Source organism: Dermochelys coriacea, chromosome 4 (genome assembly GCF_009764565.3).
Source record: "Dermochelys coriacea isolate rDerCor1 chromosome 4, rDerCor1.pri.v4, whole genome shotgun sequence".
Taxonomy (NCBI): domain Eukaryota; kingdom Metazoa; phylum Chordata; order Testudines; family Dermochelyidae; genus Dermochelys; species Dermochelys coriacea.
In genome coordinates, this window is record NC_050071.1 from 46,274,268 (window position 1) to 46,300,859 (window position 26,592).

The window sequence follows — 26,592 nt, forward strand, 5'->3', positions numbered from 1 at the left end:
AATTAGCTGTTACCACGCAAGGAAGAGATCTTGGAGTCATTGTGGATAGTTCTCTGAAAACATCCACTCAATATGCAGCGGCAGTCAAAAAAGTGAACAGAACATTGGGAATCACTAAGAAAAGGATAGATAAGAAGACAGAAAATATCATATTGCCTCTATATAAATCCATGGTACGCCCGCATCTTGAATACTGAGTGCAGATGTGGTTGACCCATCTCAAAAAGATATATTGGAATTGGAAAAGGTTCAGAAAATGGCAACAAAAATGATTAAAGGTATGGAACTATTTCAGTAGGAGGGTGGTGAAATACTGGAATGGGTTACCTAGGGAAGTCGTGGAATCTTCATCTTTAGAGGTTTTTAAGGTCCAGCTTGACAAAACCCTGGCTGGATGATTTATTTGGGGTTGGTCCTGCTTTGAGTAGGGGGTTGGAATAGATGACCTTCTGAGGTCTCTTCCAACTCTAATCTATGATTCTATAAACTGCTACCTTATGAGGAGAGATCAATAAGACTGGGACTTTTCAGCTTGGAAAAGAGATGACTAAGGGGGCGGGGGGAATATGACAGATGTCTATAAAATCATGACTGGTGTGGAGAAAGTGTTATTTACTCCTTCTCATAACACAAGGACTAGGGGTCACCAAATGAAAACAATAGGCAGCAGGTTTAAAACAAACAAAAGGAAGTATTTCTTCACACAACACACAGTCAACCTGTGGAACTCGTTGCCAGAGGATGTTGTGAAGGCCAAGACCATAATAAGGTTCAAAAAAGAACTAGATCAATTCATGGACGATAGGTCCATCAATGGCGACCTTAGCCTGTTTGCCAGAAGCTGGGAATGGGCAACAGGGGATGGATCACTTGAAGATTACTTGTTCTGTTCATTCCCTCTGGAGCACCTGGCATTGGCCACTGTCGGAAGACAGGACACTGGGCAAGATGGACCTTTGTGTGGACTTTATGTTTTTAAGACACCGTGACCCACCTGGCCCCCTATTCATTTCTAGATCCAGTTCAAAGAGCAGATCACGATCTTGCTACACTGAGGGAACAATGGAAGATCCATCCTTTGCACAGGCCCATGCTAATAACAAAGCTGAAAAATGACTGGCACCACTTATTGTTGAGTCTCTTTGGGATACAGGCTAAATTACTTGGGGATTAAGTGTTTTGGACATTTTGGGCAAAAGATGCAGTTCTTTTTTTGAGTATGGATGACACTTACATTTCATAATAGGTATATGATAAAATGTATGGGTATTATATGTACTCAGAATGTGTGTGTATGACATAGATTCATAGATACTAAGGTCAGAAGGGACCATTCTGATCATCTAGTCCGACCTCCTGCATAACGCAGGCCACAGAATCTCACCCACCCACTCCTACGAAAAACCTCACCTATGTCTGAGCTATTGAAGTCCTTAAATCATGGTTTAAAGACTTCAAGGAGCAGAGAAGCCTCCCTCAAGTGACCCATGTCCCATGATACTCTTCCAATCTGCCCTGGAGGAAAATTCCTTCCCGACCCCAAATATGGCCATCAGCTAAACTCTGAGCATATGGGAAGATTCACCAGCAAGATACTACAGAAAATTCTTTCCTGGGTAACTCAGATCCCACCCATCTAATATCCCATCTCAGGGGATTAGGCCTATTTACCCTGAATATTTAAAGATCAATCAATTACCAAAATCACATTATCCCATCATACCATCTCCTCCATAAATTTATCGAGTTTAATCTTAAAGCCAGATAGATCTTTTGCCCCCACTGCTTCCCTTTGAAGGCTATTCCAAAACTTCACTCCTCTGATGGTTAGAAACTTTCGTCTAATTTCAAGTCTAAACTTCCTGGTGGCCAGTTTATACCCATTTGTTCTTGTGTCCACATTGGTGCTGAGCTTAAATAATTCCTCTCCCTCTCCTATATTTATCCCTCTGATATATTTATAGAGAGCAATCATATCTCCCCTCAACCTTCTTTTAGTTAGGCTGAAAAGCTGAGCTCCTTGAGTCTCCTTTCATAAGACAAGTTTTCCATTCCTCAGATCATCCTAGTAGCCCTTCTCTGTACCTGTTCCAGTTTGAATTCATCCTTTTTAAAACATGGGAGACCAGAACTGCACACAGTATTCCAGGTGAGGTCTCACTAGTGCCTTGTATAATGATACTAAAACCTCCTTACCTAGATGGACATATATGAATGAGACAGAGTTATGAAATGTAGCTGCTCATGCAGGCTCTGTATAGTCTTTCAGTTAAATAATGTATCTTTTTAACAGTTAAGGCCACCAGTTTACCATAAGAATGATGTATCTGCAAAGCTACATTTTATTAAACAAATATTGTAGTTAAAAAGCAGGTGTGAAATAAAAAAAACCAAAAAAACCAAAAAAAAACCCCAGATTTTGAAAACATTCCTAAAAGTAGTTGAAGATGTTGCTTGTTTGTACACTTATTTTCTTTTAAAAAGTACAGAATCAGTTGTCTCAAATATGTACCCAAGATGAATTAAAACAAAATTGAACCCCCAAAATAAAAAAATCAATAGATTGAAATATCAGTAGTATATCACAGAGAACTAGACTAGTGTTATAAGCTTCTTCACAAAAAAAGAAAATAGTTGAGAAAGTAGTTTTCCAAATATCTGGTAAGTATGTTTGGGGTTCTGGCCCAGCTAATGATTACTACACGAAAGACAGTGGACAAAATCATTTGAAAAAGTTTTCTTAGCAGCCCATCAACATTAAATATATATGTAATGAGAGATGGAAAAAAGCCATGGTCAAAATGCCACTGACTGTTTTGGGGATTTTTTAAAACATGCTTATATCCTTGACTGTGCAGGATGGATGTTAGTCAAATCTCATTTTTGTAGTCCCCTGCTAAAAGCTACTAAATTTTATCTTGTTAGTTAACACTCTAGAAAAAAATGAATTTATTTTCATTCTCTGTTGCTTTTTATACTCAAACCCAATTTCATTAAAATTCCTCTATGTAACGTTTTTAATATCCACATTCTCTAACTCTGGAGAAACAGCATGTGGGCACCAAAAGAGATATTTCTTTACAAGATCATATCACAGAACATTTACAGATTATTGTGTGTATGTGTGATATGAATGAATGAATCGCAGAGCTCAAATTTAAACAAGTTACAAGTGCAGTCTCTCTCATGCATTCCTTCTCCTCTATAGTCAATAACTGCCTTACTTCATTTACTTTCTTCATTCATTATCTCCCAGCCTGTACCACCCTCTCATCAAAATGCTTCTCTCTTTCCCCTCACACATCTTACTTGTCACCAGCAGAATGGGAGGAGAGGCCACTTTCTCCTAAAATAGCAGCCTAGCTCCCCCATTGCCTCTAGGCACATTACTCAGTTCAAGATTTCTACTTATCCAAGTGAGCGTGCTATAGTTGTTCAGGGCTTACTAATACTTCAAAATGAAAAGAACAGTTACTTAGCCTGCAGCAACTGTGGTTCTTTGAGATGTGATAGTCTGCATGGATCCCATTGTAAACACATGTGCCTCATGTATGCAAGATTTTATTTTTAATAGTGTCTGTCAGGCTGCACATGTGCCTTGTGCTGCCTCATTCTCCCATGCAAGATGATAAAGGACAGTGACCATTACCCTCCCTCAGGTCCCTTTCAACTCAAAACTTTAAGTAGCTGTGAATTCTGAAAAGTGGAGACAGAGGGCGGATAGTGGGATCCAAACGGATAACAATGTATTAAATAACCATTCTTTGAGATGCTATAGTCAACATGGATCCCACTGCAGGTAACTGGCAAGCAGTGTCCTCCTTCGATGGTGGGAGTGAAGAGTTTCGGCTACAGTCAGTCAAATAGACTGCAGTATTGCTTTCCTGAACTTGGCTTCTGACCTGGCTGCCATGGGGTACGATCTTAAAATGTTTAAAACAAGTCACTGGTTACTCCATATTGCAGCTCTCACATTGAAATGTTTCTTATGCAGGAAGATGATGCTACCCTGGTGCAGAGTCTCGATGTTTTGAAAAAAAGAGGTTTGCCAGCTATCTGATATCAGGTGGAAATGCACTGCACGATCTGTTTGGAGATTCTAGGATGAGAAGGCTTGGCCTTTTTCAGGCCAGATAGGGCCACAGAGAAATGGAGACAGCCTAAAGATTTGGTCCTGTTAAGGTAATAAAGCAAAGCTCTAAACATGTTGGAAGTATGCAGTTTCTTTTCTCGTGGCATCAAGTGTGCCCTTGGCAACAAAAATGGGTAGAGTAATTCATTAGTTCAGGTGAAATTCAGAGACCACTTACAGATGAACTTTGGATACGATTTCAGCACTACCTTGTCTTGATGGAAAGGTGGTTCACCCGTAAGGACTTGGAGCTCACTGGTTATAAGTTGAAGTGATGGCCACAAGAAAGATAGTCTTGATGGTAAGGTGAGCACTTCTATAGTGGTTCAAAGGGAGAGTTCAGGAGTTTTAGAACAACATTAAGATCCCAGGAGAGGACAGGTATGAAGGAGACTCTTGAGGAATTCTGATACCTTTATATGTAAGAAGACAAAGTACAAAAGTACTCAAGTGCAACACACCAATATTGCCACCAAGTGAAACTTCAGAGAGTGTTAAATGCTAGTCCCACATGTTTCAGGAGCAGCATATAGTCAAGGATCATCAGTATTGGGGCCTCTAATAGGTTGACACTGCTTTGAGCTACCCATACCGGGTAAGTCTACTCTGGGGAGGAATAAAAAAAAATACCAGGCAGTTGCTCCTGCTTGGAGTGGAACCGGGGTTCTGAGACCCACTCCCTTACCAGGTTTAAGAGCATGAGTTCGAATGTCCACCCACTTGTCATTCTCATCCTGTGAGAACCCTGCAAGCTCAACTCTGTAGACATGGGTTATGAGATATGCTGCCGCAGGTTTGGTTAGGTTTTTTGTTTTGTTTTGTTTTTTGCAGTGTTGGTGTAACCATGGAAAAATCTTTTCCATTTCAAAAAATAAGTCTTGCTGATAGAAGGCTTCCTGCTTTGTATGAGAATCTCCTGAACCCATAGCAAGCAGTCTCTGCCAGGAATGGCAAGTCCTCGATTGTGACTTATACCTTTCTTGGGATGCCCTGTGCCTGAAGCTATGATGAAAGGCAATTGTCGTGGTGGCTGTCACATACCTGATCACTGCATCAAAGGTGCCCACCATGACTTGTAGGGCTATCTTGGTCACTAGTTGACCTTGCTTAATTACGTTTAAGTTCCTCTCTGCTTTAATGCAGGAGCTTTGTCAGGAAGCATGTCACCCATCCCATGTTAGAAGTGATATTTGGCCAGTAAGGTCTGGAAGTAAGCTACTTGTAGCTGCAGTAGGCTAAGGCTAAGACTTTTGGGATCCTTGTGAGTCCTCTTACTTCAACTTTTTTTTTGGTCTCACTGACACTACTAAGAAGCCTGAATTGGGGAAGAGTAGTAGTACTCAAATCCTACCCCTTCTTGACTAATTTTGCAATGGGTGTTATCATGGCCAGTGTCTGCCTCTGGGCACTGGCAGGGTTAAGCAGTCCCTCATTTACGGGGAGGAAGATCCTGGCTAGACCAGAAGCTGACAAGTTGTCAAACAGCTTGTAGGATTCCTCTGATACAGCCAAGGTCTTGATATCCAGAGTCTCAGTAATCCCCACAAGGAGCTCCTGGAACACTTTAAAATCACCTGGTCCAAAAAATACTGCTTCATCTGGTAATGAAGATGAAAGTCCTTGGGCAATGAAAACAGGGTATTTGGTGCGACTCTGTCCCTGGATCCAGGTCTTCCTGGTATGCTGGTGAAGATGGTCTTGGCCAAGGATGCTTGCTGGGAGAAGGGCAAATGACAGCATCACCTTTCTGAAGAGGGCTGGACATCTGCTTCTCAGTGCTTGAAATGATAGGGGTACTGGGGTCTAAGAGGAACATGAAGGCTTTAGAAATATAGCTACCTTGCTGAATATTGGTTCATCCAATGCCATTCCTGAGGAGCTGGTGGTAGCTGAGCCCTGAGCCAGTGGTAGGCAAGCCAGTAGTTTTATCTGCAGTGCTGAACAATAGCCTCACAGAATAGGGTTCCCTACTGGAAGACAGGGAAAATGTATACCTTGGTGATGCTGAGAAGCAGACCTCCTCCTGGGATGATACCAAAAGTGTATGGTGCTCTCAAGTACCAGAGTCTATACGAGTGACAGTAAATGTATCAGTACAGATGATGGTCTTGGCTCTCCTCTAGGCTCATCCTCTGTAGTGGACATCAAGTCAGTGGATGAGTCGGAGCCAGGATCAGTGCAAAGTCGTCTGCTGCACTGCCGGTTATTACTTCTCCCCAATCCTTGATAATGTGTGGGGTCTGGTGGATTTATTTTACAGTGTCTGTCATTATAGGACACTGAGCTCTGCTTTGAGTATGCTTTTGTGTTTGAAGTGGCCAGACTTTGACATCAGCGGTGTGGGTGCTGGCTCTTACCTTGGCACTGCCTTTTTCAGTGTTGCTATCATTCTATTAGGTGGGGCACTGAGTGAAACTGGCTTGTCGGCCAGCAGCACTCTGGAGATTGTATCCTCAGGGTGTAATGAGACCTTCATGGACTGTTCCAGAAGATGGAGCTTTAGCCTCACATCCCATGATTTAAGTGTTCTCACAGAGAACGATAAGCAGACTCATTATCTGCGCGAGATTCCCTCTAACAGAAGACACAGCTGATGTGCCCATCTTTCAAGGGGATTAGTCCATCGCAGGATAGACAGGGCTTAAAGCATGCAGGTTTTGAGTTCACCAGGTTAACGAGCCCAGTACAGAGAGGTCTATGTATGGGCGCAAGGAGGGGTAATCTAGTGGTAGAGTTCTGTTCAGATGGATGAAGGCAGTTCACTGTAGTCAACAGAAAAGATAAATAGTTCGGAAGATTTTCTTGAACACTTGTAGAAGTTTAGTCTGAGCTAAGAATTAGTGGACTGGATACTCACCAGGTTCCATCTTGCTACCACAAGCAGTAAGAGGGAATTGAGAAAAAAAAGTTGCATCTGCACCACCCTTTATTCCCTCACATGGGAGCATGAGATGGCACAGGGCACATGTGTGGCACTGACAGACACTGCAAATAAAAAATTTGATCTCTCACCGGGTGCATGTCCACCTACACTGTGATCCACACTACTACGTACTTAATGAAGAACAGACTGATACACTGCTGAAATTATCATGAATTTGCTATACAGTGTTTTAAGAAGTAAATAAAAAAAATGTTTATTCAAACTACACTAATTCAACTAGCACTGCAAATTATGCAGACGAGTGGGCTGTAAGAGGATAACATACTTCCTTTTTAGTTCTTGCAGCAGCATCTTGTACAAGCTGAGAAATTGCTTCTTTCATATTTTCTATCTCCCCTTCTTTTTGCTTCTCTCCAAGCAGGGCCTAGAAAAAACAATATGAAATACTATAAACTATAATTACCTTTAATAAAAATAGCATGTTCTTTCATTAAAAAAATGTCAGTGATGACAATCTTTAGTAAAAACGGAAAAAGAAATGATGGCTTGCAAAATTTCATTAAAATACCACCGTTTGATACAAAAAAGTTAGGTATCTGTTGAATTTTTCATTCTATTGGCTATCTGAACTCAAGCATGTCAGGAAAGCAATAAATTTGAACATGAGAATGGGTGACTGTTACTTTGCAGCAAATATGCTTTCTGCAAGCCAGTTCAATGCAACCAGTTGATATGTGAGAATAGAATAGAATAGAATAGAATAGAATATCAGGGTTGGAAGGGACCTCAGGATGTCATCTAGCCCAACCCCCTGCTCAAAGCAGGATCTAATCCCCAAATAAATCAACCCAGCCAGGGCTTCGTCAAGCCTGACCTTAAAAACCTCTAAGGAAGGAGATTCCACCACCTCCGTAGGTAACCCATTCTAATGGTTCACCACCTTCCTAGTAAAATAGTTTTTCCTAATACCCAACCTAAACCTCCCCCACTGCAACTTGAGACAATTACTCAAAGGATGCCCCTTTAGATAAAATCTTAGCATAAGAAATGAACACTTCAGCGTTGACCACGAGGGGTCATGAGGAAGAAAAATGGTTGAACTCATAAAATAGCAACAAGATTCTCAGAAGCTTTTAATTGGAACCAGGGACAATGAGGAATAACCCATGCTCAGAATATAAGAAACAAGTTTTCTGGCAGCAACTAAGGTCCAGGTGACAATTTGCATACCTAAAATAATTTGTAAAACACAGAATAGATAAATACTTTCAAATCTTTATCTCCAGCATTCTTTGCTCAGTTTCCCAACTTTTCTTTTGCTGTTTCCATTTATTTCAATTCTTGTACTTTCATTTTACCTTTGTATACCTGTTAAAATTCTTCACTCTTTTTTTGGATTTCCTTTCCATACAGTATCAGTTAGAAAAGCTGGGGCCTGTCTCAATTCCACATTTTTGAGAGTGTTAACATGATAGTGGAAAGGGTGCCTTGCTAAAGCTTTGGACAGGTCTACTACACAAAACAGGCTTTAGAATAGTGACATCACAGTTAGGTCCTTTACACAGTAAAAATAAACCATGTTGCAATAGGGTCAGGAAGCAATTGTGTTGTAACTGAGTCCCCTGGATAGATTTTTGTCATGTGAACAGGCCCGTAGTAACTTCCAGTATTCAATGATGCAGTAAAGAGATGCCTTGTCTTACCTGATTTTTTTGTAGGTTAGCTTCTTCTAAGAGTTGCATGCTGTCTCGGACTTTTACTATAGCATCATATTTTTCCTCTTCTAGATCTGCACACTTTGCCTGTAGCTCTCTAGTTTGTTTTTCTAGAGCAGTCCTCTCTGTTCTCAACTGTTCAGAGTCTTGTACAGCTACACATAATCTAGAAAGTCCGAACACGCAGATCTCATTGTCAGAACTTGCAACTTGCTAAAACACTTTCACTCTTGCAAACTAGTTGTTCTCATATATAGAGTGTACAAATTTACTTGTAAATTATGATGTTTAAATTCTCTGGTAGTCTCATTTTTTAAATAAGTCACCCTAATCTTCCATCACTGTCCCAGAGAGAAACAGAATGAAAGGAGTTAACTTTGAACATTTTGCATACAACTAAAATGAGAAGGATACTGCTATTCAGAGATACCTATACTGGGCTGTAGGCTTGTGCTACAATTTGCCATTTTAATATCTTTGTTTGTTTTCTTAAATTCTTTTGATACTTACTACCCACCTTAAATCATAACCTTTGCCAAGGCAAGTCAGTTTGTTATACCACTACCAAATGGTTCTAGCACCAGATATTAAACAAAAGGAATGGGTACACCTTAAACAAATAGTGTTATACATTTTTACATAAAATATAACCATTTGTCTCCAAGGGACGTACTGGCTGCCGCTTCCAGCAGCTCCCATTGGCCTGGAGCAGCGAACCACGGCCACTGGGAGCCACGATCAGCTGAACCTGCGGACGCGGCAAGTAAACAAACTCTGCTGGCCCGCTAGGGGCTTTCCCTGCACAAGCGATGGAACAAGTCTGGGAACCACTGAGCTAGAGCTGCTGTAAAATGACCAGGTTTTTCCCAGTGCTGATGCAATGCTTTGTGTGTATGTAAGCACACACAGAATTGCATGATCACTGAGAAAGGGCTTGTAGTTTTATACTAGCTCTAAATAGTCTTATTGCTGGAACATGATTTACGTTATTGGTTGGCATGAGGGAAGACAAGAGAGAGACAGACTTTGATACATACTCAGGAACGTAGTTGGGCTCAGATTAGGCATGATGGTAATGATGGACTGTAATCAACATTTTATGATTACACCTAGAGGAGTTTTTGAAGCAGCCAAGTTATTTATTTTTGGATATTTACAAGACAAAATATATATGGACACAAAAAAAACCATTATATTAACTACAGCTGGGGGATCACTTTGGGTCCAGTTTCAAACAAACAAACAAACAAACAAAAAAGACTACCATGCCTAGTTCAGGCAAAAGTTCTCGAAAGCCACTGTTAAGCACTTCATCTTGTGCAACACTTCAAGGCAATAAGAGCCCCAACTGTTATAAGCAGGCCAGTGCTCTTGTACTGGCTTTTTGCTAGATTCCGTTAGTCACACCCATTAAGCAGGGACAAAGAAATGTGAATCTGTTAGAAACAATCGCTTCAGAAGAGCTATAAATACTTCAATAAGAAAATTCAGTTATCCAGTCATCTGACAAACGTTTGATGGTTAAAACAATTTAGGGCAAAATTTTGGCCCAGAATTAATTTGTTCAGCCAAATTATCTCCTTGGCAATAAAAGGGACAAGGGAGAGAAAAGATATTGTAATGGAAACCCTTAGTCATCCTCAAGTATATTAGCAGGTAATGCTATAATTGAAAGCATATCCTCTTTATTAGATATTCAATAAATCTTTATCACTGACATTTACCACTGAAAAAAGTTTACTGTAGTGTGCTATTATAGCGTCTTTACTAGTCTCAAGAGTTCCAAACTGATACTTGAAACATCTTTTACTTGTCTTAATATAGAAGGCGGCCGAATGCATCCCAAAGGTGGTCAATTCAAGGGAATACTTTCAAATTGATGTTTGGGGCTTTAGCAGCGCCACTCCAGATAATGTAAATAAAATTTGTGAAACTTGGATAGTCTGATAAGTCACTGGCAAAACTACGACATAAGTAAGATCAAGTGATCTGTGGTCCTCTAGTCTTTACTCAGGTGAGAAGAAGGAAGCCAGAGGCTACTCTGAGCGGGTAGGGAAATGAAGCAGATAAAATATACTGAGTAATCTAGGCTAAATATCATCTGCATAAGAAATAGAGAACTAGATTACTCAAAATTATAGAACTCAGACATTTAGAAGAAAATCTCTGCTTTCATGTCACTTCTAAAATTATCATCGATCACATTCAATGGCATCATTCATCTCTTTACCTTGTCTCCAATTGTTTTATGCTAGATTGCAACTGCTGCAAGCGTTTGTCTGATGCTTCCTCTCTCTCCTGAGCAGATACTACATCTTCTTCCTGAAAATCACAGCAATTACTCAGATATTTTTTCTGAACTGTGCTTGAGCACAAAAAATAAAATGCACGATACGGAAACAAACAATTTTAAGTTAATTTAAGTTTCATGTTTGGAACAGAATAATCACTAAAACTTTTAATACCTTTCTCTCCATCTGGGCTTGAAGGTCCACTAACAATTTGGTCATTTCATCAACTTTAGCAGTTGCTGTTCTCACATCTACTTTGGCTTGCCTGAATATAAAGAAACCACTCAATTAACTAGTTAGCTGAATGTGAAAAAAAAAACCAAAACCCAACTTAACAGGACTTTATAAGAACAGCCATGACGTCTACACCATACCAGCAAAACTTTTCACAAATAGAGAGCAGCAGCCATTGTCTGTTATGTGGAAGAGATTCTGAGGACACCAAAGAGGAGGTACATATGCCATTATACTGTTGAATACAGGTCTGTGGAGGACTCAGTGGCCAAAATTTTCCAAAGCGAGTTATGACTTTGGGCTCCTCAAATTTTTGAGTACTTAACTTGAGATATTTTAAAGAGGTTTGTTTTTCAGAAGGTAGATGCTCAGGACTTTCTGAAAATCAGGCCCCCTTTAAGGTTTTCTGAATTGGGCACCCCAAATCATTAGTCATTTTCAAAAATTTCAGTCTACGTGCATCAGAAGGTAAATAGGTTTGGCTGAGATGGTATAGGAAGGGGAACAAACTGGAGCAGGGCCAGAGGATGGCAGTTATGCCATTTTCCCCTGTGGAAATGAATGAAGCAACTCTTACCTATTACCCGTACCTTATCTATTACCCTGACCTGGGACAGGGGAAACACACAGTTTCCTTCTTCCTTTGCCCCCACCCAGTGTGCTGGGCTAAGTTTACACTAGTCATAGAGATTGGAGATTTTAGCAGCTAAAAGCTAAGAAGTATCACTGAGCATGTGCAAACTGGCCTTCACAAGAGGAGGTTACTTATCTGTAACTGGAGATTCTTTGAGATGCGTGGTCCCTATCCATATTCCACTGAGAGTTATGTGCATGCTCCATGCGCCCGGAGCCAGAGCTTTTAAAAGTAGCAGAGCCCAGTGGTCCACCCATGCATCCTTGTTCCGCCTCATGGTTTCAACCAAGATGATAAAAAGCAAGGTGGACCAACTACGCCCTCAGTTCCTTCTCCACTGCAAATCAATCAGATCTTCAGCAGATGGGAAAGAAGGCAGGATTGGAATACAGATAAGGACCACACATCTCAAAGAACCAACAGTTACAGGTAAGTAACCTCTTCTTTGTTGAATGAGGATCTCTATTGTAGTCCACTGATGGTGATTGACAAGCAGTACCTAGTCAGGAAGAGGGTGCGAGGAAGATGATGGAATGTAGGATAGCCTAACTGAATGAGCCATCCGTCACAGAATCTTGCGCCAGAACATAATGGGAAGAGAAGGTGTATACTGAACTCCACGTGGCCACCCTACATATGTCCATGAGCGGCATGTGATGCGTGGCCATAGTTGATGCTTGTGCTCTTGTGGAATGGGCTCCTACCCAAGAAGAGGAGACAGTACTGATAACTGATAGAGAGTAATGCACCCCAAAACCCACTTCAAAATCCTCTGAGTGGAGATGGCCTGACCCTTAATTCTATCTGCTATAGCAACAAATAGTCTAAGTCTGAATAACTTCATCCTTTGCAGATAAAAGGCCAGGGCCCTGTGGACATCAAGGGAGTGGAGGTGCCATTTCTTCTCTGAGGTATGTGGCTTTGGAAAGAAGGCAGGTAAGCACATGGGTTAGTTGAGATGAAAATGGGAAACTACTTTTTGGCAGAAACTTGGCAGAATGCAAACAAGGGAAACTTTGTCCTTATGGAACATGGTGAATGGAGAGGTCTGCCATCATGGCCCTCAATTTGCCCATCCTTCTTGCAGAGGTAATAGCTATCAGAAAACCGACCTTCATGGAAAGAAGGGCAAGGGAGCAGGAGGCCAGAGGTTTGAAGAACAACTTCAATGTTGTGAGGACAAGGTTAAGGTCCCACTGGGGAGTAATGCGTTGAACAAGAGGATATATCTGCATGAGGCTCTTCCAGAATCGTACAGTCAACAGGTGAGTGCAAACAAACAGAGTACCCCTCCATGGGGGTGGAGGAAGCACTAATGGCCTCTATGTACACTTTGATGGAACCGAGAGCGAACCCTGACACCTTCAGAAACAAGAGACAGTCCAAGAGGAGAGGAATGCCTACAGCCTCAGGAGCAAGACATTTCTGTTGAGCCCAGGAGGCAAAGAGTTTCCATTTCCCTTGATAGGACCACCTTGTAGATTCCTTCCTGCTACTCAAGATGACATCTCACACTGCCAATGAGCATTCCTGTGTTAACAAAGATGCCCATCCAAAAAGTAGGCTCTCAGGTGAAGCATCTGTGGGTTGAGATGTCTGATCCTGCTTTTGTGTTGACCAAGCAGTTCCAGAAACAAAAACAAAATCGATAGTAGAAAAGAAGAATACTTTGACAGGCAGAGAAAAAGAGGAAGCCAGAATGGGGCGATCAGAATGACTGTTGAATCTTGCGACGGACATTGGACAGGAATGGTAGGGGAGTGGTAATTGATCCGACTAGCTGATGAACAGGGCATTGCCTTGGGAGCGGGCTCCATAGCCACCCCTAGAACAGCACTGAATGCATTTGGTGTTGGCGTGAGAAGCAAAGAGATCACTGACTAGAGTATCCCAATGGTAAAAAAAATTGGTGACCACAAAGTCATGTAGTTCCCGTTCATGCTCAGCAGAAATTTCACGGCTGACAATATCCGCAATCATGTTCTGAGTCCTCAGGAGATAAGTCGTTAACAACAGGAAGCCATATGTGATGCACCATTTCCAGAGGTGAACTGCTTCCGCACAAAAGTGCTGGAGACCTCATGCCTCGTTTGTTTATGTAGTTGTCATAAATATAAAGGGAAGGGTAAACAACTTTAAAATCCCTCCTGACCAGAGGAGAAACCCTTTCACCTGTAAAGGGTTAAGAAGCTAGGATAACCTCGTTGGCACCTGACCAAAGTGACCAATGAGGAGACAAGGTACTTTCAAAAGCTGGAAGAGGGAGAAAAAGCCTCTCTCTCTGTCTGTGTAATGCTTTTGCTGGGGACAGAACAGGAATGGAGTCTTAGAACTTAGTAAGTAATCTAGCTAGATATGCGTTAGATTATGATTTCTTTAAATGGCTGAGAAAATAAGCTGTGCTGAATGGAATGGATATTCCTGTTTTTGTGTCTTTTTGTAACTAAAGGTTTTGCCTAGAAGGATTCTCTATGTTTTGAATCTAATTACCCTGTAAGGTATTTACCACCCTGATTTTACTGAGGTGATTCTTTTTACTTTTTCTTCTATTAAAATTCTTTTTAAGAATCTGAATGCTTTTTCATTGTTCTTAAAATTCAAGGGTTTGGGTCTGTGGTCACCTATGTAAATTGGTGAGGATTTTTTAATCAAACCTTCCCCAGGAATGGGGGGTGTAAACTTTTGGGAGGGGAAAAGACGTTTCCAAACGGACTCTTTCCTAATAATATACCAGTTAGACATTTGGTGGTGGCAGCGAAAGTCCAAGGGCAAAAGGTAAAATAGTTTGTACCTTGGGGAAGTTTTAACCTAAGCTGGTAAAAGTAAGCTTAGGAGGTTTTCATGCAGGTCTTCACATCTGTACCCTGGCGTTCAGAGTGGGGAAGCAACCTTGACAGTAGTAAACTATAGTGATGCTGACTGACATGATGAGACCATGTTGGGAGCAAATGGGTGGGAGAAATGTGCTTCATGTTCTCCATACTGCATGAAGTTTTAGGATACCAACAAAAGGAAGAAAGAACTTAAGTTGGGAGGGGAGAGGTAGACAGTGGAAGCAAAGACGAGCGAAGGCAGAGATGTATGTGCACAATGACATGTGGCCGAAAAGGGAAGAACAAGGTCCGAATAGAACTGAAGGATTGAAGGTCACAGAGGCAATCCCTTCTAGCAGGGTCAAGAACCTGTCCCGTGATAGGTAGGCATTGCGGAGACTGCATCAAAGCACGTGCTGATGAACTCCAGGGACTGTGTAGGGCCCAATGTCAATTTTTTGATGTTTACACTCACCCCCTATGAGGAGAGGGGTAGAAGCAGAAGAGAAGTCAATACTTGAGCCTCATGTCTGGATTGCGTTGCCAGCAGCCAGTCAGTTATCAAGATAAGGGAAGATGAGGACCCACTGACTCCGGAGATAAGTTGTGTCACTGTGCCTCAGTGGTCACAACTGAGAATACAAGATTCAGGACAAACTGCTGAGAAATTGGGCAAAGACACCCCAAAACCAGTGGTTATTCTTCCATAAGATATACCAAACCATCAACAAAAATAAACTTCTGTCTCACCATGCTGGCTGATAGAAGTCAGAAATGCAGTATCCTTAGGTATCCTAGCCCTGGATTCACCATCCAGACACTAGACTTAATGATGAATGGTTATTTAAAACCAATCCCATCAACCAAAGGGTTCTTCTGATCCCAAAGGGCCAGCCACATAGCCAGGTCAATATATAACTCAGATCTTACCCAATAATCATGCTGTTGCCAATCCTTTAATATCTAACATATCTAAAGGTTTATTTATAAAGAGAAAAGAAAGAGGTGAGAGTTAAAATTGGTTAAAGAAATCAAATACATACAATAATTGCAAAGTTTTTGGATAAGGTTTAAAGCAGTAATGAAAAACTGCTGGCTTAAGTCAAGTCTCTGGTTGTTTCCAGAAGACTGAAAACTCCTCAGTCCCTTGGTTAGAATGTCCTACGTCGATAGTACAGAGATCAGAGCAGGAAAAAGGCAAAATGGAGATGTTTCCAGGGGACTTTATAATTTCTGCCATATGGTGGGTTTGCTCTCAGTACAGTCAGTGGAAAAGTACAGGCACAAGATGGAGTCCAATGTCACATGAACTGGTCACATGCCCTTGCATGCTTCAGTGAGTTATAGCAGGGGCCATTACCATATTCAGGCTGGACCATATACAGGAAAGTGCATCAGATGGGGATAAGCTTTTTTCATGGTCCATTGGTGTTCACTGATGGGCCATCAACTTGAATAGTCCATTCACAATGTGCTGGCTAGACTAGTTGTTCTAGTCTACAGGACCAACCACAGGAGCAAACCCATAGTCAATATTCATAACTTTAGAGACAAAAATGATACATGCATACAAATAGGATAATCATTCAGCAAACCATAACTTTTCCATTGACATCTTACATGACATTTTATACAAAATTTTTTGCAATTATATAACAGCGGTAGCAACAATGATCAACATGGTCATATTTTAAATCATACAACATCACAGGCCACCACCATGGAGACTCTCGTGAAGACCCAGAAAGCGGTGGTAAGTCCGAACGGTAGAACCCTGCATTGGAAGTGCCGAAAGCCCACTATAAACCTCAGGAATTGTCTGTGGGTCGGATTAATATCTATGTGAAAGTAAGCATCTTGCATATCGAGAACTGTAAACCACATGCTTCTTTCTAGAGAGGGTATGATGGCTGTGAGCGTGACCATATGGAACTTGGGGTTACGTATTAAGTGATAGAGACTATGGAGATCTAGGATTGGTCTTCATCCTCCCTTTTTCTTGGGTACCAGGAAGTAGGCAGAGTAGACCCCTGCACCTTGAAAGGTCATGGGCACAGGCTCTATTGCTCCTCTCTGTAGGAGGGAGTCCACCTCCAGGGAGAGGACACCATTGTGCGAGTGGTCCCAGAGATGGGACAGGGGCAGGGGATGAAATAGCATTGTGAACTTGATAGTATAACCATGTTGAATGACATCCAGGACCCATGTGTTCATCGTTATCATGCTTCAGGCTGGCAGAAAGAGTGCTATACAACCCCCAAAGGGGATAGGATGCAAGAACAGTGCGTTGCAATGTGGTTGACAGCTCTCTAGATACACTTAGAAATATTGCTCGTGTGAAGACTGAATGTGTGGTCTCAATGACTGTACTGATGGACAAAGCAGACGGGACCACTGAATCTTTTGATGCTTGTGGGGAGGCTCATAGGGCTGCTGGCAGAAAAAGTGAGGAGCTTGGTACCGTTGAGCAGGAGCTGGCCAATAGAATTTGCGCTTGGGTGCTGGTATATAAATGCCCAGTGATCGCAGGGTGGATCTTGTCTGAGTGAGTGCAGAGAATCATCAGTTTTCCAGCTGAAGAGGTGGGATTCATCAAAGGGAGGTTCTCAATCATGTTCTGTTCCTCTCTTGAGAGCCAGAAGAATGTAACCAGGATTCCCTCCTCATGACAATCTTTGCAGCCATAGTGCGTGTAGATATGTCCACAGAATCTACTGCAGCCTAGAGTGTTGTCCGGGCTATCAGTCTGTCTTCCTCTGAAATAGCCTGGAAACTGTCATGGTCCTGCTGGAGAAGCTAGTCCGCAAATTCCACTAACTTGCCATAATTCAAAAAGCCATACTTTGAAAGTAATGCCAGATAATTAGAGACGAAAAACTGAAGGCTGGTTGATGAAAAGACCTTATGACCCAAAAGGTCCAGCCTCTTACCTTTGTCAGTTGGAGTGGAACGTGGATGCTAATGTCTGGCCTGCTCAGTAATGGCCTAAATAATCAGGAAATTGGGTGGGGGGTTTGAGAAAAACTCAGACCCTTCACCGGTACATAGTACCATTTTTCTGCTCTCTTTGGAGTGGGCACACAAGTTGCCAGGGTATGCCGGACAGTGCGGGCCAGAGGGAGAATGGCATCATTGATTGGCTGGTACTGATGCACTAAGAACGTCCAGTAGCGGATGCTGGCTGTCCTGCACCTCCTCCAGTGGCATGTAGAGGGCCTCAACCACCCTCTTTAACAGCTCCTGGAACTGGCAGTAGTTGGGGGAGGAAAGAGAAAGATGGACTCCTCTTGGGCAGATTGGGAAGGTTCCAAAGGTGGATACTGGGGCCAAGATCCCCAGTATGGCCAACCAGACGGATCTGGTGGTTGCTGTGGGGATCCCCATGCAGCTAGGTACCAATGGCTCCTGTGCTGAGGGAAGGGTGATATTGCCACTGGGCTGGTGGAGTCTTCAGATACTCTTGCCATTGCATCAGTGGATCACGTGCACAATCTGAATCTTCCGATGGTGAGAAGTCAGATCCTTGTTCAAATGGCAGAGCCGCCACCACAGAGAGTCACAGGGGACTGCTCAGGAACATGACCTGAAGGCAGCAAGTCTAAAGCAGGGGAGTGGAGTCTCTTTGGAGGCAAATGCAGCAGAGGATGCAGGGATCTCACCTTATCTAGGGCAAACAGTTAACAAGGTCCAGGAGCTGATTCAAGTCTTCCTGGTATGTAGCACACGTTCCACAGACAGAACCGGAGCCGGAACGAGGACAGAAGTCTGTCTCAGAACAGATGATTCCCATGCTTTCAGCAGTACTGAGGAAGAGGGGGCATGAGGCTCAGCAACCAGGACCGGCAGGTCCAATATTTTATGCGACTTCTTGTTGTGTTTGTGGGTCCTGGAACACGTCACTTTTCTGTGGCTGAAACTCAAGGAGGATGCAGTGTCTTTCTTAGGTATTGAGGAAGACTCACTGCCATGGTCATGCACATGCTTCTCAGCCTCACAGCTAAACCCCGGCACCGGATCCGTACCGCTGGTACTGGAGGAACTAGACTGGAGCTCTGTGGTAGGAGAGACACTCCTTGATTGCTCAGGCCAATTTATGGGGGCGTTCCCTGGCATGGATCTGACTGCGGTGTCATGGGGACCTCGATGAGGTGTTTCTTGAGGTGGAGAACCTGGACTTTCCAGGTATGGTCAGGGAAGGAGAGACAGATACTGCACCTGGATGCGACGCGAGTTTCCCCCAAGTGGCACTGGTGCTCATGACTGACTGAAAACAAGCGAGGGCAGGAAGCACAGATCTTGAACCCCAGTGTCTTCAGTATAATCCAGTACCGAGGTGCTGGGAGGAGGCAGAAAACCACCAAAGAAGTGCCAGAAAGTCCTTAAATCCTAAGAAAACTACTACTAATAGTAAGAACTACTACAAAAACAATAAAATACCAACTATAAACAAGAATAAAACAGTCTTTTTAGAGAGCCTGAAAGTGTGTCACAATGGACGGGAGAACAGCAGAAGCTCTGATTCGGACCACACAGCAGCGAGACAGAACCAAGGGTGTAGTTGGTCTACCCCACCCTTTATCACCTCGGTCGAAGCCAGGAGGCAGATCAAAGATGCATAGGAGGACCAACAGGCACTACTACTTCTAAAAGCTCTGACTTTGGGCATATGGCGCATAACCCTCAGTGGAATACAACAGGGACCATCACTCGAAGAAGAAAATTCTAATTTGGTAGAACAGAGGATTCCACTGAATTTAAAATAGATTCAATAAAACTTTTGTCCACCACCATCTCCAGCTCGGGGGTACAGACAGCACTTTTTTGGCTTCTGGATATGGGGGCAGGGTTGACAAGGAGGCAGAGCAGTGGGATTGGAGGGCTCGTGTCAATTTCACTGTAATTGACAAAAGACTTCCTTGAGGAGAATCAGGAAATTTTTCAACACACCTTCAGACTTCCTCCCATGTTCTCATGCTTGGGAGGACTCCCCATAAACATCCACAACGCTACCTCATTATTGCCCTTAAAACTCTCCTTTGCTGTGATGCCTACAAAAAAATTTAGTCATGTTAGGCTGCTGATGTGCTGAGACCACTGCTTGTCATTCTGACTAATACTGTCTCAACGTTTCCTTGTACTCTACTATCTGTCTGTATCCATCTATTGTCTCTTGTCTTGTACTTAGATTGTAAGCTCCTTGGGGTACGGACCATCTTTTTGTTTTGTTTGTGTATAGCACACAGTGCAATGTTGGGGTCCTTGTGCATAACTAGGTCCCGTAGCTGCTACAGTAATATAAATAATAATATTGTGATTGAATTTTCAACTTATAACAATTTTAGCTGGAAGTAATAGGAAAGAGGATTTTGACCTCCACAAATAGATGACAAATAGTTTAGGTCAAGGGTATGAAATGCAGTTGGTTGATGTGGAATAAATTGGCTGCTGTATTTATTTTTGCATTTGCTACTCCAGCAACAATAACTAAAAGCTTCTTTGAACCTCTGACGTCCTTGCCATACAAAAATCCTGAAAATAGTTGTTTTGCTACAAAAAAAGAGGGTCTACAACACTAATCCATTTTCCAGGCTATCCCAAAATTAATTTGATTACAAGTTTCCTAACCTCAGTTCAACTTCAGACAGTTTAGCTCATCTCTTCCTTAGGATTTACATTTCATTTTTATAAATGTTTCTATTTAGATTATTTTCATGCTTTTAGACTGTTGTAGGTCAACTTTGAAATAATGTTAGTTTCTGAACAACTCTTTAAAAAGAGAGACAGTTTTGTTGATGAACATAATACAAAATACAAATGTTAACAGGGACTGCCTTCATTTTATAGTATGTACAGCACCATATCGGTCAACGTTTTATAAATATAATCTGAGAGGGCTAGAGATTTAACAAAATTGTGCAATGTAGCCTTTAAGTTAGGGGGGAAAAAAGCCAATAACTTAAGAAAATGTTAGTACTATGACTTATCAGAAAAGATAAACTCATAAATATTTCTTCAGATGCTACCCCGAACAGGCTGTTCAGTACCACAACAGAACAAGCCTAAATAAATCTGTGGGGTGGTCCATGGAAATCCAATCATTTCCCTGAAATTCTTAAAAACACCCTTAAAAAATAGGAGGAAGAGATGGTGAGAACAAAGCACGGAGTTCAAACAACAGACCCTGAAAGAAACTGAACAATTTAAGATTCATCCCTTTCTAGATTCCAAAATACCCAAGAAACATAATTCTCTTTACCTCACTATGGTATGTGACGTACATGAAGCAAACAAGAATTATCCTAGTCATACAATAAAACTTTAAAGTTGTTCAGAGTATTTTGAATACTCCTACTTCATGAAGCCCAAAAGTTGCAATGTGATTTATTCCCATACAACTAGGTTTTGTGCAAATATGCTACGCTAATAAAAATATCTGGCTGGTCCTTCGGGCTCAATCCTGCTAAATGGGAGTAAAGAGTGCTCAGCACCTTAAGTGAATGGGAGCATTGAGCACCTCAGAGGATGCGATTCTAAATGTTCAGAGCTAGCCCCAAGATTATCTCTATGTTAAAGCTTAACACACACTGTATTAATGGGTGCAGTGGGTGACAACAGCAGCAATTTGCTTAACTCTAGATATAATTAATATGTAAATTATGTGAATATATGAAGTAGGATCTTCTATGTGATAAAATATTACACACACACACACACACACACTATGGTATACTGTATACACTGAGCAGGATTTAACAATCAGCAGAAAACGTACTCTGTCAGAATCTATTCTTACCTACATTTAAAGATGAACTGTGACTACTGCTAAAGACAATTATCAGTAACAGCTTTGTAATGAAGACAAGTCCAATGATAAAGTAATGAGTCAAGAAGGAAAATAAGATAGAACGGTATATTTAAAACGGTCTCTGATTTGTACCTCAGTTGTTTGCGTAGCTGTTCTAGTTCCATATTCTGTTCTGTTACTGTTTTCAAAAATTGTTGGTTAGTCTGTAAAAGGAGGAAAGAGTTGTAACATATTCCTTGCTCTGTTGAAGGCTATTTAAATGCAAAGTCTTGTTATATGTTGTCTCCTTTATCTGTCACTTAGTATGTTCACTAATGAAAGCAGGCATGCAGATTTATTCATTTATTCTCTTTAATCAATTTATTGCTTATTTTATGTGGGCTTACTCATTAATGCACTTACTCTTTTATCAGGCATCCAGTTAAGGTAGAGTAACTACTGTGACTAGAGGTACAGAAAATACTATCTTTAAAGAATTTCAAACTCTCCGTTTAAGTTCTTCTCTTAAATTATGGCTTGATTAAATTAGAAAACCATCTATTTGCTACACAAATCAGAGATATTTTTCACTAGATAACTATTTGAAGTTATAGAACAATTTTTTGAGCACCACAAAACATTATATGGACATTACTTAAGCTTCAGATGATTTCTGTTTACAGACATTTTATAATATTTAAACTAGTGTAGTTTAAAAAGTATCAAACTTATTTTGTGGAAAAAGCCAAATCCCATTTTTAATTATGGACTGTGGATGGAGGTAAAACACACTAATATACCTAACCCCCTCAGTCTATAATGGGACTAAGGCTGTGAGTCTGTCAAGGAGGTCACAGATTTCGTGACTTTCCAGGACCTCCATGACTTCTGCAGCAGCGGGCGTGGCTGACTCCGGGGCTGCCTGAGGAGCTTGAGCAGCCCGAGGGTCAGCCGCACCAGCCACTGCTGAGGCAGTCTTGGACTGCCGCACCCCTGCCCGCAGCAGCAATGGGGGTCCCGGGCCGCCGCACCCCCTCACCCCCACAGCAGCAGCGGGGTCCCGGGCCGCCGCACCCCCTCACCCCCACAGCAGCAGCGGGGTCCCGGGCCGCCGCACCCCCTCACCCCCACAGCAGCAGCGGGGTCCCGGGCCATGCATCACTTCCCACTCCAGCACTGGTGAGGGTCCTGGGCCACACACTGCCGCACGGCTCACCCAGAGCACACGCAGCAGCCCCAGGCTGTGAGCCCCCTCCCCCCCAGAGCACCCAGGGTGCCTCCGGGCTGTGAGCCCCCTCCCCCCCAGAGCACCCAGGGTGCCTCCGGGCTGTGAGCCCCCTCCCCCCCAGAGCACCCACGATTTAGTCAGTGGTATACAGTACAAGTCATGGACAGGTCACAATCCTTCAAATGGAGCTTGTGTATACCTATTGTTAACCTGCAAGGCAAAGTCAGAGCTGGCATAGCCCACAGTAGATTGTATGGGTAGCTAACAGGCAATTGGTGTCAGGGAGCTGACAAGCAATTAAGCACCAGCAAGTCTCCCTCTCACTGGAAACAGAGGCGTAACAAGGTGACTCAGTCCTGGATGCCCTAAGAACCGTCACAGGGACTCCCACTGACATCAATAGGAGGCTTGCACAAACACCTAGGATAGAATATAGCCTTTATGTAGTAACTGAACTTTCAAGCCCTGATCCTGTAATTGTCACCAGATAAACTGACATTTTAATCCATGTGGAGCCCCAAAGAACTCAATATGGCATTACCAGGACACAGAGTCCATCCACTGGGAGACAGTTACCCAGTTGGAACCCCAGATATAATCTATTATTACCTTACTGTTGTGTTTAACATGACTCTGTAGGAACATATGCTCACCTTTACAACCACTGCTATTTCTTCCCTTTTAATTCACTTCCTTTCCCATACTCCTGTTTCTCTCTCTTCCCTATCTGCCTCCCACCATTTACCCTCTGCATTTCCTTCCTGGCAATTACTTCTGATTCCCAACGTCTGTGGGTTTTGATCTCACCTTTTTCTTAAAGGGATGGGGGAATACAGAGAGTGAGGAAAAGAGAAAAACCCACTGATCATCATGAGGCCAAATTACAAACCAGAAAGCCAAGGCTCAACCATGCACTAAGGCAAGTTTTTCAAAATGACTAGCAGTTTGGGATGCACAACCTGAGATACCTTGTAGAAGTCTAATTTTCAGGAAGTGTTGAGCACAAATCCCTTGGGGGGTGGGAAAATCAAGCCCCTTTATGGTGTCTCAAATGTGGCACCCAAAATTGCTAGCCACTTTTGAAAAACATGGCCTAAAGCTAACTGGAGCAGAAGCCACCATGCAAGAGCGGAAAAGGTGGTTTCAAAGCCCCAGAAGCACAAGCCAAAAAAATAACCCTAAAAAAGACTGACTGTAAAAGGACATCAATGTCAACTGTGACAAACTTTATAAAACACTAGTACATGTGGTGGTGAACTGGCCTATATGACCTGTAATTATGGGAGACCTAGAAATGTGCTGGGCAAACTTAGTTTTCTTTTGAAACAAAATAACTTTCTTGCCTTTTCCTTGCGAAGATGTTCACATTTTCAAGACTCAAATTAAACATAATGCAAACTACACGCTAGGGTGAAAGTTTGTCACCAATTTCTCCTAGAGATCACTAATTATTGTTTACCCCATAGCAACCCAAGGATTGCACAAGACTACCACAAGCTTCCTACCAGCTGGCTGTCTGTGGCTGAAAAAACTCCTCTGCTGAGCAGCCAAGAGTGGTCAGCAGCACGGAAGTCAGTATAGCCGATGGGACTGAGAATAAAGGACAACTCCCAACTCTGACAGACTCCATCTGTGGTCTTGGTCAAGTCATAAAGGCCAAAACATTTAAAGTAAATCAAACTAAAGTTTAGCTAACTCCAGAAATAAAAAAAACCCAGATTTAATCCTAACACTTCCATCTGTAGTAAACAAACGCTGAAGTTTAGAAAGGAAAGAATATTGATAACACAGGCTCCATATTATACGGAGGACAAATCCTATGCTCTTTTCATAAGGTAGATAAAGGAGGGAAGGAAGGAAGGAAGAAGACAACTTTACATGTAGAGCTGTAAGGTTTCTGGATGGGCTACTCGCTAGATTAGTTACAGGGGAAGGGAGTAACACATCCTCGTTTATACAGTAAGGTATTCTTCAAGAGCAAAAAACCCACCAATTAAGACAATTTATGATAAGGTCCAATTGATTGTAAATTATATGACGTTATCCAAGGACAGCATGTTATGTGTCATGTTACTAGACATGTAATGTCTGGTGTCTTTATGACAGGTTTCAGAGTAGAAGCCGTGTTTGTCTGTATTTGCAAAAAGAAAAGGAGTACTTGTGACACCTTAGAGACTAACAAATTTATCTGAGCATAAACTTTCGTGAGCTACAGCTCACTTCATCGGATGCTCTTTTGGTGTCTTTATGTTTTCCTTTATTGGCAATCCCCTGTGATGGGACATTCACTCCACACTAATCCTGAAAGGGTTAATGAAGGTGCGAAAGGGCCAATTAGAGTGATAGGCCGCACATGAGGGCATTGGGCTGGAGAAGCAAACCCTCATTAGAAGAGCAGGTGTGGGCTGGGCTAGCATAAAGCCAGGAAGCTGATAAAAATGGCTGCAGTGAAGAACTCTATAGCCATTCTCTGTGTATTAGAGAGGAAAGGAAGGAACCAAGGGAAAGAGTAGACCCCTTATGGAGGGGCATACTCAGACGAGAGATGGGTAGAGAAGAAAGCCTCAGAGATATGGGTAGGGAGCAGTCAGGTTGAAGACTGAACAGACCTTTACTGCACATTGTAGGGTCTTGGGGCTAGAACCTGGAGTAGCAGGTGAGCCTGGATTCTCCTACCAGCCATTGATGCATTGGTATTGCCTTGACAGCAGGTCCAGTGAGCCTCTATACCTCAGAAAGGGAAACCACACAGCAACCTGGCTGGAGGGCTGAGTCATGAAGAGAAAACTGCAGTTCTTGGAGGGAGAGAGGGCCGCAGAGCAAAAGAAAGGGAACAGGGAGGGGACAGACCGCAAGGGGAGACATCAGACCCCGAAGAGAGTTAATCTCCAGAACAGCCAGGAGTAGGTGCCACCTGTGGTAAGTACAGTACCCTGATACCCCCCAGAATATAAACTAACAATTTAATAGTTTGAACATATGAATGCACTGTCCAGATGGAATCACTTACCAACTCTGTTTTCTCATTGGCTAAATGAAGTTGCTCAGTCAGTTGCTGAAAGCTAGCCAACTGATTCTAAAATAGGAAATACAGAGCTTGTAATCATCATCATAAAGGGCTTGTAATTATCCTAAAGGAATTTTAAGTTCAACTAAAAGCATTTTCAACAAATTAGATGTTATATGCATTCAATGTTAATTTAATTTTTTGGATTTTAGTTCGATTATTAGTGGGATTCGACCTGGTAAATCTTTGGGTACATTAAAGATTTACTACTGGGGAAAAAAAGGGTCTAAAGCCTTAAGGTCAATTTCTAAGCAGTCACATAATGCCTCCCTCCTAAATGGGTACAAACCTAGCAGGATGAAAACATGCATAAACATTTGGACCACTCCCCTGACTCCAGAACACCCTCTATGCAAATCTTGTCACAAAGGATCTGTAGAGCAGTTTTTTCACAGGTTATGTGGGAAAAAATGAACAATGCCTTCTACCCCATATTCACTTTGCGGAGTTTGGATTTCCTGACAGGTAGCTTACATATAGCACCCTGCTGCAATTTATTCCGCAGACCACTAATTAAACAGTGCAGTCAGGGATATGAACTGAACCTTAGGGGGAAAAACAAAACAAAACAAAAAAAACCCCAAACTGATTTTTAAAGGGTGCTGAAGAACCACATGACTGATTCTTGCTCTAGTTCATTGTAGTTCTTTATATACACACACACCTACTGCAATATGCATGCCCCATCTGATTGTCAATGGACACATGAAATATAGCTTAACTTTTGTTCTAATCCATATGGTACAAAGAGTGGCACCTGAAATCTACAATTGCCTCTGACCATTAAATAATATTTAGATGATTGTTATA

General features: G+C 42.2%; 1 protein-coding gene across 12 annotated transcripts in view; it reads right to left on the reverse strand.

The window, feature by feature from the left end:
• The window catches only part of SCLT1 (sodium channel and clathrin linker 1), a 128,300-nt gene that overhangs the window by 78,243 nt on the left and 23,465 nt on the right, over positions 1 to 26,592 (reverse strand). For 11 of the 12 annotated variants that reach the window (XR_006280947.1, XM_038398134.2, XM_038398136.2 and 8 more), the window contains exons 9-14: positions 25,726 to 25,791; positions 21,641 to 21,711; positions 11,197 to 11,287; positions 10,962 to 11,053; positions 8,720 to 8,897; positions 7,342 to 7,440 (exon numbers count right to left, since the gene is read on the reverse strand). Coding sequence is in view for 11 of the 12 variants with exons in the window: in XM_038398134.2 (XP_038254062.1) it covers positions 7,342 to 7,440; positions 8,720 to 8,897; positions 10,962 to 11,053; positions 11,197 to 11,287; positions 21,641 to 21,711; positions 25,726 to 25,791 (597 nt within the window). In the remaining variant the exon portion in view is untranslated. The remainder of the gene's footprint in view (positions 1 to 7,341; positions 7,441 to 8,719; positions 8,898 to 10,961; positions 11,054 to 11,196; positions 11,288 to 21,640; positions 21,712 to 25,725; positions 25,792 to 26,592) is intronic. The other variant, XM_043513511.1, reaches the window with a different exon arrangement.